Source organism: Ursus maritimus, unplaced genomic scaffold (genome assembly GCF_017311325.1).
Source record: "Ursus maritimus isolate PB19 unplaced genomic scaffold, ASM1731132v1 scaffold_21, whole genome shotgun sequence".
Taxonomy (NCBI): domain Eukaryota; kingdom Metazoa; phylum Chordata; class Mammalia; order Carnivora; family Ursidae; genus Ursus; species Ursus maritimus.
Genome location: NW_024424564.1, coordinates 49,087,744 through 49,102,274, shown reverse-complemented (window position 1 = coordinate 49,102,274; position 14,531 = coordinate 49,087,744). Strand labels below are relative to the sequence as shown.

At 37.6% G+C, this 14,531-nt stretch overlaps 1 protein-coding gene across 1 annotated transcript in view; it reads left to right on the top strand.

The window, feature by feature from the left end:
- The window catches only part of SLC25A17 (solute carrier family 25 member 17), a 34,983-nt gene extending 21,349 nt beyond the window's left edge, over nt 1–13,634 (top strand). Inside the window, exons 3-9 of the mRNA XM_008702963.2 lie at nt 950–1,016; nt 2,434–2,585; nt 7,789–7,905; nt 9,005–9,150; nt 9,239–9,334; nt 11,182–11,264; nt 12,979–13,634. Of these exons, the coding sequence (XP_008701185.1) occupies nt 950–1,016; nt 2,434–2,585; nt 7,789–7,905; nt 9,005–9,150; nt 9,239–9,334; nt 11,182–11,264; nt 12,979–13,126 (809 nt within the window). The 3' untranslated portion in view covers nt 13,127–13,634. The remainder of the gene's footprint in view (nt 1–949; nt 1,017–2,433; nt 2,586–7,788; nt 7,906–9,004; nt 9,151–9,238; nt 9,335–11,181; nt 11,265–12,978) is intronic.
- Nucleotides 13,635–14,531: the final 897 nt, after the last annotated feature.

Sequence of the window (14,531 nt, the reverse complement as noted above, 5' to 3'; positions counted from 1 at the left end):
AGCCACCCAGGCACCTCTCTTCTCTTTTGTAGAATAGACTTGTTCATATGCTGCTTTGTTTCTGTTAAGTTCTATGGGACAAATTTCCAGAAGTGAGATTGCTGGATCAAAGGGTAAACCTGTTTGTAAATTTGATAGCTATGGCCAGATTGCCTTCTGGGAGTTTCCTATTCACCATCCCACAAACCATATAGGTATCAATTTTAATTCTTAGGAAATTACATTTTTATGTTTTCAAAATATCCTCCAAATGTAGGAAATGTGAAGTTAATTGAGGTTTTGTGATTTTCAGTGAGAATGCCAAGAAAAGCAGAGTTCTCATCCTTTTTTTAGTTTAAGTAAGTTCTAGGCCCATGGTGGGGCTTGAACTCACGACCCTGAGATCAAGAGTCACATGTTCTACCAAGTGAGCCAGCCAGGCACCCCGTTCTCATCCTTTTTATTTTTTAGATTAGGAAATAGAGCACAAGCCTAAAACTTTGAAAACTTGAGTTTTAATCCTGGCTGTGCTGTCAACTACATGTGTCCTTCACAGCTTTTGTGCCTGGCCTCTCCGCTAACAGAGAGATGGGTAATTCATTTCCTCTTTACTTTGTAAGATGTTAAGATAAAAATGAGGATATGTAACTCTGAAAAAAAAAAAAACCCAAAAGAAGAAAGCCTTATGAAATGTAAGATTCCTGTCATATCTTTTGCTTTGGGAATTAGGTGTTGAGTTAAAATGCTTTACGGTTTATGAATAACAGATGAAACCCAAGGAATCCACAGTTGAGAATTTAGCACACAGGAACAAGGAGGATTGGTGAGTGCTGAGGCAAGTTATGGAGCTCAAAGAATAGGGAGGGAGATTGCTTCGGTGAGGTAAATGGCATTTCAGTGAAACTTGTTGATGCTGAAGATAATAATTCTCAAAGCATTTAGTTTAAACATATATTCTTTTATATTACAGTTGATGAGAAAAGAAAGTCCAAAACTACACACATGGTGCTCCTGGAGATCATTAAGGAAGAAGGCCTGTGAGTACCACCTTGCCCATCTTTGTTAGACAAAGCGGCCCCTTAGATTGCTGGGCCTCTAGCACCCCGGCACTCACTTTCTTTCTATTCTTGTAGCCTTGCAGTAGTTGTGAATCTCATTGCCCGATTTGTAAGTACATAATTGTTTTCATCCCCTTAAAGTTTTGTAGTGGGCCATTTTGATTCTTAGTCATAGAGTCTTCCATGAAACCAGTGCTTTGTTTTATGTTTTATTGGTTTTTTACAGTGAACCGAAGAAGTTGTTTAGTTCATTCCTGTCAGATGCATTCAGATTATGTACTTCTTTTTTTTTTAACTTTTTATTTGGAAATAATTTCAAGTTCACAAAAAGTTACAAAACTAAAAATAGTACAGAGAATATCAGTATATTTTACTGATATTTACCTTTACCCAGGTCCACCTATTAATACTTTTTTCCCATTTATTTTCCCAGTTGTGCTTATGTTCTCTCCCCACTTTCTGTCTCCCTCCCCCTTCTGTCTTTATTACACACATGCCACACAAACTTTTTGTACAATTATTTAAGAATAAGTTACACACCATACATCAAAGCCTTTTACCCCGTGATGTTGACATTTTAAAAGAATATACTTCCCCTCCCCCCCTTTTTTTAAAATAAAATGTTTCTCATTTTAAGTTTGCCTCAAGTTTCTTTATGATTTGACTGAGGCTATGCGTTCTTGACCAGAATAATGCATAGGTGATATTGTGTCCTTAGGATATCACATCTGGGTCACATATTGTCCTTCTGCCCTTCATTGGTTAATTATGATTTCTCAGATTCAGGTTAGCCGCTGAATAATTTTTCTTCTCTTGCATCTATCAGGAGCCTATGAAGAGAAACTTTATTTAGTATCAATCTAGACTCAGAAATTCCTGGTTTTTCAGTGGTTTACAATGGATTACTATACTATATTATTTTCGTGTTGAAACTGTCTGGGGTGGGAGCCCCTTCAGCCTGGTTCCTGTGCCCTAATAGCATGCCCCTATCACTTCTTCTTCTTTTTTTTTTTTAACACTTACTATGTCTATATTTACTTCATTTTTAAATGTTGTTACCCTGTAATAAAATGTGAATGATGCATATTAACTTACAGCCATGAAGAAATTGTCTCTAATTTTACATAGTGATTTACTAAAGGAAATCAAGGGTAGGAAACCATTAAAATCAGTCATTGAAAGTATTGTTTCTTTGGCATCATTAATTGTAGAAAAGATTTCTTGGTTTTGACATCCTTCAGAATGTGAGATGTATGTACAGTTTGGAGTATGTCATAGTGTAGGAGTGAACTTTGAGAATCTGTGAACGATGATCATCAGCCCTTCCTAGGACTTTGCCCATTTCCACTGGCTTTTGTCCAGCATCTTTACATTGCTTATTGTGTTTTTCCTCTAGCCTGGCACCATATCGAGGGTGGTTTCCAGTTATCTCCAGTCTCTGCTGCTCCAATTTTGTCTATTTTTACACTTTTAATAGTCTCAAAGCAATCTGGGTCAAAGGTCAACGTTCTACTACTGGAAAAGATCTAGTAGTTGGATTTGTTGCAGGTAACAAAGTTTTCTAAGTATAAACTTTTTTATATTTTAATATATTATCTTGTGGTTCATATATTTTCTAAGAGGTTATTTTAGCACAAAGTAATGCTACAAAGAATATAATTAATTTCCTGACTTGGTTCTGTGTGTGTGTGTGTGTGTGTGTGTGTGTGTGTGTGTTTGGTAAAAACATACAACATATAATTTATCATTTAAACAATTTTTAAGTGTATACTTCAATAGTAAGTTTATTTACATTATTGTGAAACAGATCTCCGGAACATTTTCATCTTACAGATGTGAAACTCTGTAACCGTTAGACAACAACTCCCCCTTATTCCCTTCTCTGACCCCATTCTTTCTGTTTCTATAAATCTACTACTACTACTTTAGATGCCTTATATAACTGGAATCATACAGCATTTGTCTTTTTGTGACTGGCTCATTTCATTCAGCATGATGTCCTCAAGGTTCATTTATGTTGTAGGATGTAATAGGGTTTCTTTTTTTTTTTTAAGGCTAAATAATATTTACTTGTATGTATATACCACATTTTGTTTATCTGTTCATCTGTTGATGGACATTTAGGTTGTTTCTAACTCTTGGATACTGGGAATAGTTGCTATTATGAACTTGAGTTATGCAAATATAGCTCTTCAAGTCCCTGCTTTCAGTTCGTTTGGCTATATTCCTAGAAGTGAGATTGCAGGATCATATGTTAGGGGTTTTTTTGTGTTGTTTTGTTTGTTTGTTTGTTGTTTGTTTGTTTTTTATTTCGTGAGGAGCCACCGTACTATTTTCCACAGCAGTTATGCCATTTTATAATCCCACCAGCAGGGGTTTTTAATTCTCCACATCCTTATCAGTTCTTGTTACTTTCTGGGTGTTTGCTTTGATAATAGCCATCCCAACGATGGTGTGAGGTGATATTTCATTGTGGTTTGATTTGCATTTCTCTGATGAGTAGTGACGTTGAGCATCTTTTCATATGGTATTGGCCGATTGTATATCATCTTTGGAGAAGCGTCTGTTCAAGTCCTTTGCCCATTTTTTAATTGAGTTATTTGATATTTTGTTGTTGAGCCATAGGTATTTTTTATATGTTCTGGATATTAGCCCCTTAAGAGATGTATGATTTGCAAATATGTTGCCTTTTACTCTGTTATGTTCTTTGTTGCTCAAAAAAAAATTTTTTTTTGAAGATTTTATTTATTTATTTGACAGAGAGAGAGACAGCCAGCGAGAGAGGGAACACAAGCAGGGGGAGTGGGAGAGGAAGAAGCAGGCTCATAGCGGAGGAGCCTGATGTGGGGCTCGATCCCATAACGCCGGGATCACGCCCTGAGCCGAAGGCAGACGCTTAACCGCTGTGCCACCCAGGCGCCCCAGGACAGTTAGTTTTTAAAAGTCAGTTGACATTGGGAGTATCATAAATAGCCTACTTACCTTGTATTTTATTTTAATTTAAGATGTATAAATATATACTTTTTTTTTAAAATACATGGCCAAGGCATATTGGTTCACTGATGGGAATTTTGTGTCTTTTCTTGTACATACCCCATACCTATAAAGTTTTGCCTACCATTGTTATTGTCAGATTCAACTGACATAAGCAGGTTTGAGAAAAGATGTAGCATTCTCATTCACTTATATTTTTAGTGTTTTCTTGAGTATGTGAAAGAAAGGTGCAATGGGTCTGTGTCAGTTGTGAGCCTCATCTGTTATAGGTCTTCTCGGAGAGATGGTGAGGAACTGCTGTTCTGAAAGCCAAATCTAATAATGTTATTCCCAGCTTCAAACCCTTTGATGTCTCCCAATTGCATATAGGATAAAGTCATGGTACCCATAGCATAAAAGGCCCCCACCATATACAGGATAAGAGCCCAACGTACAAGATCTGCTGTGATACTGCTTACCTCTAGCTTGATCTCTACTGTTCCCATCCTCTCTTGGAATACTGTGATTCCTTGAATATGCCAAGCCATTTAATGACTGCATCATTCTACAGCTACTGTTGTCTTTCTGATCTAGCTACTGTGTCTGTCTGATACCCTACCTGCTGCCCCAAAGGAAGGATTATCCGGCCCACAGTCAAAATGTCAGTTATATCACAGTTGAGAGACCCTTGGCAAAATGTATTTTATTTGAGAATCTGAGATTGAGAATCTGAGATTCTCTGATTATAGATTCTCTCTTTTTTCTGAAAGTAAGAAATTCTTTGGAAATTACTTTTGTGAGTTTTAAATTTCTCCTCATAACATGTTTTCATATCTTAATACCTGTGCATTCTTAGAATTAGAACCACTTTTTCTTTTCCTGCTGTGAGCCTTGTCATATGTTAAAATCACTGTAGAAATGAGTTTCATTTTCTCCAAGGAGAACTAGGAACAGTATAATTGTTATTCAAGTTCTGCTTGAGACTTAGAAATTTATTACTTATTGTATTTTCATAGGAAAAAAGCTCATATAGCTTAATACCTTAGGGAGGGATTTGGAAACAGAATCTCACAGAAAATTTAAATGAAGAAGATACTTGACATTTTTATGAAATCGGGATTTTTACCAGTAACTGTTTTTGAATGCCAGTGGTGTTATTGTTGACAGTTCATATTCCTTTCTTGACCTCCAGTCTTAAATCTGGTAAGGCATGTTTGTTCCTGTTGTGTATCAAGTTGCATTCCTTTATAGGGAGCCAAGTGGTTAGTTTATGACCTCGATCTGCCTTTTTCTTGTATCAGTGGTCATTGCACTTATTTCCCGGAAGTGCATACACGATTAGCATACTTCTTTTTTGTTTTCTCTCCTTAATAGTCTCACTGCTAATAAAACTATTTTGTTTTCAAGATTTCAGAAGTAAACAGCTGTGTCCCAATTATTCCTTGAATCAGTGAATAATTTCCGTGTACGTGTTCAATTACTGTTCATCTCTTAATTTTGATTCTGTTTTCTTATAAGTGATTTTTTATGAAAATGGGATCATTCGAATTGAAAGAAAAACAATTTCTTGTCATTAAGTAGGTAAAGTATTAGTTTTCCCATCTTAGAGGTGAAGTAACAGCCACAGCTTAGAATTGAAAAAACTTTCTACATGGGCTTATAAATAAGCAGACAACTTTATCCTTCAGCCATATCCATCATATGTTAGTAAAGTTGGAATCCCTCATCATGACTGTGGCTTGTTTTTCTTCCGTGAAATGATGTCCTTTGCTTCATTATATAGGTTCCAAGTTTTCAGTAAAGTTTTGGATCCCCAAATATTTTGAGTGTCTGTTCCCAGAACTCATAAAATTATAGTGGTTAAAAAATACCTCTCCATCTATTTGGCTTAGAGGATGAACAAAGTACTTGAACTTTTCAGATAAAAAGCTTCAGAATACAAATGTTTTCCCAAGGATTTTATATTCTCTTCTTTAAATGATATAGTACAGTTTTGTACTTGAGATTGTCCTTAGAATCCTCTCACTCTTTCAGTTTGAAACAGAGATATATATGAAAGCAGAATTTTAAATGATGGTTAAATCTTAAATCTAGGCTGCATTGCCTCTGAAGTGTTTTGTGGGTACTTACCTCTTGAATAGAGCATGAAAGGAATTTTGATTTCTAAAGAGTTTGTTTAATAGACAACACGTTTTATTTGTTTGGAAAGGTGTGTACACTTTGCCTGTCTACGTTATCTACAGAAGCCTGTGATCTCTGTTTCTGAGCTCTCCTGTCCTCATCTGAAAAAAAAAAATGCAATAGACTGCTCAGTAGTACTTTCTGTCTGATTTTTCTTGGTGTTGATTTTTCTGTCAAGTGATGTGTGCATTACATTCAATAGGAACACATTTTAAAGTCTGGGCGAGTGGGCATGTATTGATATTCTTCTATCTTGACCTCTGGAGCACTGGCACTTTTTAAAAATGAGACTAGCAAGAATCTCTAGGTAAGGCTTTTCCAGATTATGATCAATGCCTTAAATGACAATGCATGAATATAGTGAGTCATAACTAAAGATGACTCCTTGGTGTGTTATGTGACTCTTGAAAATATAATAAATACAGCTCATAAAATTTTTTGATAATGTTTTTTATTTTGAGAAAAGTGTTCTAAGAAAGAGGTAACAAATTATCTTACTTTAGCAACTATATACAACAGATGAAAAAATAGGATTTTAATCTCTTGGCTGTTTCATCGAGCTTGTCTTTGGTTGGATTTGTGTTTTCCGAATGATGCGTTTTGAGATTCCTTAAATCAAAACATTCTTTCTCCTGTTGTATTTAAATGACGTTTAGTAAAAGATTTCTCTTCCTTAGGATTATGCCTCTTGGTTACTCAGAGCCTGGCTAGAGCTAGATAGCTTGATGTGTGGTTGTTTGCTGAGTTTTTTCATTGGTTCATTTGTTCAATATTTAAAAAATACTTATAGCATGTATACTGTGTGTCAGGCACTTTATTACAACTCTATCTGGTGTTTTTTTTTTAATCATTCCAGGACTGATGAGGAATATTTTAATATCTCAAGATGGTGTTAACTTGGGATCATGTGTTTTCAAAAAAGAAGCACCTGGCTCATTGTATTGTTCCACTCTGAGGCAACATTGGGGGGCCAACATCCCCATCCTTAAGCTTGTAAGGATCGTGATGCTTGCGAAGCTGTTTCAGGTGTTTTGTGATGGTTCATAACTACTGCTTGCTGCCTGCCTATCCTAATTCCCTAAGCGATGAGGAACTCTTGATCCTCTAGTCCCTGGTGAAGCTCTTTCAAATGTCACCACTTTCCTCCATCTGTCACCCATTGCACCAAATCCATACTCACTTACAACCATGTCAGCTCCTTACGTGAGAGTTGCAGATTGTGTTTCATTGGATATTGTCGTGGACTTAGCATGTGATCAGTAAACCTTATTAAAACTGTTATTTTAAAAATGTACTTAGAACTAGATCAGAATGGCTACTTTGGATGCTATATCAATTGACAAATAGATCATTTCCTGTTATACAAATGTGGAAAGGTACTGCTGGCAGCCATTTTGCTATCAGCAAGGCTTCTTAATTGCTTCTAACAGTGGTGGCTTGTGTTGTACCCTGTCACAGAGAGACACCTTACCTCAGGTCTCCCAGTAGGTCAGTGGCAGAAGTATAAATGAAACATTGGTACATAGCTTTAACATAAGACAGCAAAGCTTGCAAGGTTACATTTTGCTTTCCCTTTGTCTCCTCTTTCTTTTTAAAGGAGTGGTGAATGTGTTGCTAACAACTCCACTCTGGGTGGTAAACACCAGACTGAAGCTGCAAGGGGCAAAATTTAGGAATGAAGACATTGTACCAACCAACTACAAAGGTATTATTGGTAAGTGTTTATTGGGTGAGTTCCTATTTAAGGAGCTTATTTTCTCTCTGTGTCTGGAATTTATTGCCATGATAATGCTGCATATCAGGCAGCCTCAAATCTCCACATCTAACGGTAGACATTTGTTTAGCTCACGTGTCTGTGGATTGACAAGGATTTGACTCATCTAGGCTGGGATCAGGCTACACATATTCTTCTCTTGGTGATGGCAAAAGCACAAGAGGACACGTCTTGTAAAAGCCCCTGTTCGCATCTCATTTGCTGACATCCTCTTGACCAAACCCAATGTTGGGAGGTAGAGAAGTATGCGGTTCCCGTGGAGTGTTGGTGGGAGGAGGTCAGTCTTTCTAAAGAATAATCTACACTGTTTCTTTTATTGTTGTCTTTGGATAAGGTTATCATTAATATGATGACTTTGAGCTTAATAATACTACGTTACCTGGTACTCCTTTCCCATGTGTCCATCTTTGTAATAAGAATAGTGGTTTTCTTACAAGTCACATCCTAAATAATGGATCCCTGGGTACTATCTGTTGTTGTCCTGGACTTTGCTGTGAAACACATGGGCTATAAGTTCACAATTCTCTGTAAGACAGAGTTCTCAGTCGTGGTGGTGGTGGTTACTTAGGAAAACCTGATGTTCTAATGCCAGATTGTCAGGAAGAGTTGCCTGTGATTTAAGTTGGTCTTTCAAAAATGTGACTGTCAGGGTCTGATGATTATCAAAAAGTAGTTAACTGATGAACTTGCCCCAAACCGTCATTGCAAGAAGGAGATTTTTTTTTTTTTTTTAAGATTTTATTTATTTATTTGACAGAGATAGAGACAGCCAGTGAGAGAGGGAACACAAGCAGGGGGAGTGGGAGAGGAAGAAGCAGGCTCATAGCGGAGGAGCCTGATGTGGGGCTTGATCCCATAACGCCGGGATCACGCCCTGAGGCAAAGGCAGATGCTTAACTGCTGTGCCACCCAGGCGCCCTGCAAGAAGGAGATTTTAATAGAACCAGTATGATTTGTGTTCTGGGTACATTTGAACAAAATTCACATTGTGTTCTCCAGTTAGGGGATTGTAATCAAAAGTCCTTGATTTCTTGCTTAGATGCTTTTCACCAGATCATTCGAGATGAAGGAATCTTGGCTTTATGGAATGGCACATTTCCTTCGTTGCTGTTGGTCTTCAATCCTGCCATCCAGTTCATGTTCTATGAAGGTTTAAAACGGCAACTTCTAAAGAAACGAGTGAAGGTAATCCCTGATTTTGAAAGCAGCAAATAATAATCTCTGACAGTCTCTTATTTGGGTTGATGTGGTTTGGTCTTTCTTTGCTTTCCAGCTTTCTTCTTTGGATGTGTTCATCATTGGTGCAATATCCAAAGCGATTGCGACCACCGTCACCTATCCCATGCAGACAATACAGTCAATTCTGAGGGTGAGTGATGGGGTTCTTCCTGCATTTGGTCAAACAACATTCTAAAGTACATGGTTTCTCTGTTTAAGGCAATGTTAATAAAGCAATAATGTAGTCAGTTGGTAGGCTATACTATTTTTCCATTTGTTTGATAATTGCTTACCAGGCTGGCTGTCAGTTGGTTTCCTATTTGGTTTGGAACAAAGTTTACATTTGTGATTTCTTAGGCAACATAGTGTCTCAGAAAACCCAAATGTGGAAGGATGTTCTTTAATGACTTCAGGAATGTGTAAGCTTGTTTCCTTCTCATTTAAGTTGACTTGCTTAGGTTAACCATACAAAATCCAGAAGTTGATTTGTTTAGTTCGTTCAGGAGAAATTGATTTAGTTGTTCTGAAGTACTTTTAAATTTCTGGGTTTTTTTTTTTTTTTTTCATTCAGTTATTTATTCATCAAAATATTTGTTAAGCACCCACTCTGTGAGGAGCTGGGTACACATGGTGAGTAAAAATCATAATCCCTGTCTTCATGGAGGTAACAGAGGAAAGAATGAACAGGTAAATAAACAAAATAAAGAGGTAATTGTAAGTTGAGGAAAGAGCTATTAAGGAGGTGAGCTGTGTTCTGTGATTTGGTAGAGAGGGCCATGGTGTGGATCTTCTTAGACAGGGTGATTAAGGATTGGGCTTCTCCGAGGAGGCGTATATAAAATCAAGACTTAAAGGAAGATAAGGACCCAACCGTCAAAGAACATTCTAGGTAGAGGGAACATGATGTGCTAAGAGCTTGGTGATAACTGAGAACTGATCAGAGGCCACTCTGGCTAGAGAGTGGCTCAGGATGAGATTGGAAAAGTAGCAGGGAAGGCTATAGGTGAAGACTCTAGATTTTATTCTCAACCTGAGTGGGAAGCCTTTGAAACGCTTTAAACTAGGAAGCAATGTGATCTGATTTACAATTCGAGAAGATTCCCGTAGCTATTGTGTGGTGAATTGGTCTTAGGGCTAAGAGATAAGGGTGGGAGGGCAATCAGGTAGGAGGCCATTTCCACGGTACAGGTGAGAGGTGATTGTGGCCTACACTAAGGTGGTAGCCATGGAGAGGAGAGATAAGACATGGACAGATTCATGATCTATTTTGGAGAAAAAAATTCAAAGTATTTATTGATAGATAAAATGGTGGTGATGGTGAAAATATTTCAGTTCAAAATATTTATTACCTTTTGTTAAAAGTCTTTCTACTGTTGTGCTATTTTTACATTGGTCCTTAATATAAGGGAATTCAGTAGCATCTAAATAAATGTTTTTTGATACTTTTATAATGTAAATATATAATGTGAAGAGCTTAGACTGCAGTGTTTCTAATTGATTAGTGTTTATCACAACTTTCTAAAGGACTGGAGGGTAAGCCATACCATCAGTATCTAAATCTTAATTGTGGGCATGTTTGTTTTCTTTTGGGGTAGTATTTCCCCCATAATTCTCTAAAGTAAAAATTCTCATGCTCGCTGCATTGAAAAATATTTCTTATGTATGTATTTATTTAATTTATTTGAGAGAGAGAGCAGAGGGAACGGCAGAGGGGGAGGGACAAGGAGAGAGAATCTGAAGCAGACTCTGTGCTGAGCACAGAGCCTGACGTGGAGCTCGATCCCATGACCTGAGCCAAAACCAAGAGTCGAACACCCAACTGACTGAGCCACCCAGGTGCCTCGAAAAATATTTCTTATTTTCACTTACTTCACTGAAAAAAGAGAAGATTCATGCAATCTACATACTCGGATATTTTTATTACTGTATACTGTAAGACATTACTCCAACATAATTTCCTCCGCAGGTAGAAATTGATCTGTTTTTCTTCTTTCCCAGTTTGGACGTCACAGACTAAACCCAGAAAACAGAACACTGGGGAGTCTTCGGAATGTTCTCTATCTTCTTCACCAACGAGTAAAGTGAGCTTTGTAGATGTTTCACATTCTGTCCTGTCTTTCAGCAGCCATCTCTGCCAGGGAATGGCTGGATCTACTTAACTTGCACTACTCCCTTGGCAGTGGCAGCCTAGAAACCTCTCCTTGCATGCTGTGTTCAGACATTTCTCATTTTAGGGGCTTAGTGCAATATGGCAGCATTTGGGGAAGTTATGGAAAAACTTCAGGTCTTTATTCTTTGTAACTTAGAAATATACGGAACTCCTTTAGAGAAGGAAGCCTCCTATCATCTAATGTAGAGACTGTTCTGCCTTGGTAGTGCTGCTGTCACTGGCATATCCTGTGACCTCTCTCATAGATTGACATAAACAGATATAGAGCAGTAGTCATAGTGAGAAAGGGAGAGGGGCGTAGGAAGAGTAACAGTAATTATTGTAATGATGACAGCAGTGCTGATGATGGTACGAGTAGCTAACATTTCTGAGTGTTTGCTTTGTGGCAGACACTGAGCTCCGTACTTCGAACAGGTAATCTCATTTAATCCTGACAATGGCCCTATGAGGGCAGGTACTTTCGTCATTTCCCTGTATCATTCCATTTAGAGAATCTCAGAGGTGTCAAATTTAAGTCAGGGGCCTCCTTTGAAGCAAAAGCTGCTATAACTTTATTACTGTTCCTAGTTGTAAGATATTTTGAAAGTAAATAGATTTATTACAAAAACAGAATATGCTTGGGATTAAAAAAAAGATAAAGAATTGGTATATATAAAAAAAAAAAAGAATTGGTATAAAGTTAAAACTAAATGCTCACCATACCAAGTATTAGCAAGAATGTGGAGCAACCAGAACCTTCCTGTGCTGCTGGTGGGAAAATAAAATGGTCTGACCATTTTGGAAAGTTTGGTATTTTCTTCAAAAGTTAAACATACAACTACCATAGGACCTAGCCTTTCCTCTCAAGTTGTATACCCAAGAGAAATGAAATATGTCTGTGCAAAAATTTGTACACAGTTATTAATAGCAGTTTTATTTGTAAGAGTCAAAAACCAGAAACAACACAAATGTCCCATCGTTGGGTGAGTAGACACATTAGTTACTATCTATCTACATAGTGGAACACTGCTCATAAGAAAGGAGTTACTAACACATACAACAACATGGTTGGATTTCAAAATAATTTTGCCAAGTGAAAGAAGTCAGACAAAAAAGAATTCACACCATATGATTCCACTTATATAAAATTTAGAAAATACAAATACAGTATTCCCCCCTCACCCGCAGTGTCCCTTCCCATGGTTTCAGGGATCCACAGTCAACCTCAGTCTGGAAGCCCATGATCCTCCTTCTGACTTATTGTCAGTAGGTCAGTAGGACCTAACACCAAGTCACAATATCTGCATCATTCACCTCACTGCATCTCAATACCTAGATACTGACAGAGAGGGAGAGACCACATTCCCATAACTTTTATTACAGTATATTGTTGTTCCGTTTTGTTATTAGCTATTGTTGTTAATCTCTTACTGTGCCTGTTTTATAAGTTAGACTTTATGATAGGTGTGTATGTATAGGAAAAAAATAGGTGGTTCAGTACCGAAGAAGTTTCAGATGTCCACTGAGGGTCTTGGAACATCATCCCCCAGGGATAAGCGGTGGCTACTATAACCTGCTTCTTTGATGCAGGAGTTGACTTTTATGAAGAAAACCTTTTATTTTTTTTCAAACCTCTTTCCTTTTAGGCGTTTTGGAATTATGGGACTCTACAAAGGCCTTGAAGCCAAACTGCTGCAGACAGTCCTCACTGCTGCTCTCATGTTCCTGGTTTATGAGAAACTGACGGCTGCTACCTTCACAGTTATGGGGCTGAAGAGTGCCCACAAGCACTGAGACACCTCACAGTCCATACTCCAAAAGTGCAGAAAGATGCTCAAGATGGGGGGTGCCTTCTGTGCGAAGGGAAGTGATTCTCTTTTTACTCTTGCTGTGTGCACCATGAGTTTTACCCTCACTGGCTGGAAAAGCGTCTAAGGGTAAACATGGAATATGGCCAGTTGGACCTGTCTACAACTTAATTTTTATGACTGTTGGTTGAGTTTTGTGGGGGAGGTTAATCTAATGGTCATACAAAAAAAAAAAAATTATTGAAAACCTGAAAATGAAAGTTTGTGGGCGTTTATTGTTTTTCTTAAGGGGAATGGACTATTGCTCTCATGTGTAATCTTTTCCAGTTAAAATCTTTCTTAAATTTACCAGCTGTTCTTTTCCTCTGAACCCTCCCCCCAGATTCTAGGGACACATTTAATAGCATATAATTCTCCTCATATACTTTTGTATGTTTTAATCTTGGTATTTTCCTCACTAAAAATATTATGATTGTGCCGCAGGCATGACTTTATTTTTGTCGAGCTTTTTTCTTCCTGCTTAAGGAAAGATGTCTTCTTTAGTACATGAGCTATTTATTTTGTGGGAGAAATTAAAATGATTAATCCCAAATGATTCTCTTATAAACTATTTGTGAACATCACTTATTCATTAGTATTTGACATAATTAAAAATATTTATTTTGAATCAGCCTTTTCATTACAAAAGGGTTGAAGTTTTATGTTCATCCATACAAGCCCTATCAAGTCAAGCCCCAATAAACTGTTGACACAAAAGACATTTTAAAAAGTTGCCCTTTATTCGGGTACCATGTTGGGTTTACAACCGGCTCGTAAAAATCGTAGAACAGGGAGGAGGAGCAGGTATCTTATTTCAGCTCTGGAATATTCTCTCCTTTACAAAGTCCTGGCGGAGGCTATCTCTTTCAAGAATAAACATCTGATAGAGGTAATTTCTACTCGGAAACATTTCTTATAGTCCTCCTACTTAAAGTGTATGCATCAAGCAGCAGCACTGACATCACCTGGGAGCTCGTTGGGCACGCGGTCCCAGACCTTCTGAATCATAGTCTGCAGTTTAACAAGATCCCCGGGTGATTCATACTCACAGTAAAGTCTGAGAGACCTTAGAGCCCCTGACTCTAAGAAGCTATGATTGGTTTCAATGACAGAAACCAAGACAAAGATTTTTCTCAAAGGAAAGTTGGACTAATGGATTAAATAAACAATCCCTGAGAAAACTGAGTGTCCCACATCATCCTTTACTTTCACTTTATAGCACATGTGAAGGTGGTTGGACTCTTATTATGCAGCTAGGGGTGAATTTAGGCCTCTTGGGCCACCCAAAAAGCAAACTCTGGTCATTTGAGAATAGCTCTTTGGGTTCCTGTGACTTAGTTTTTGTCCCTATA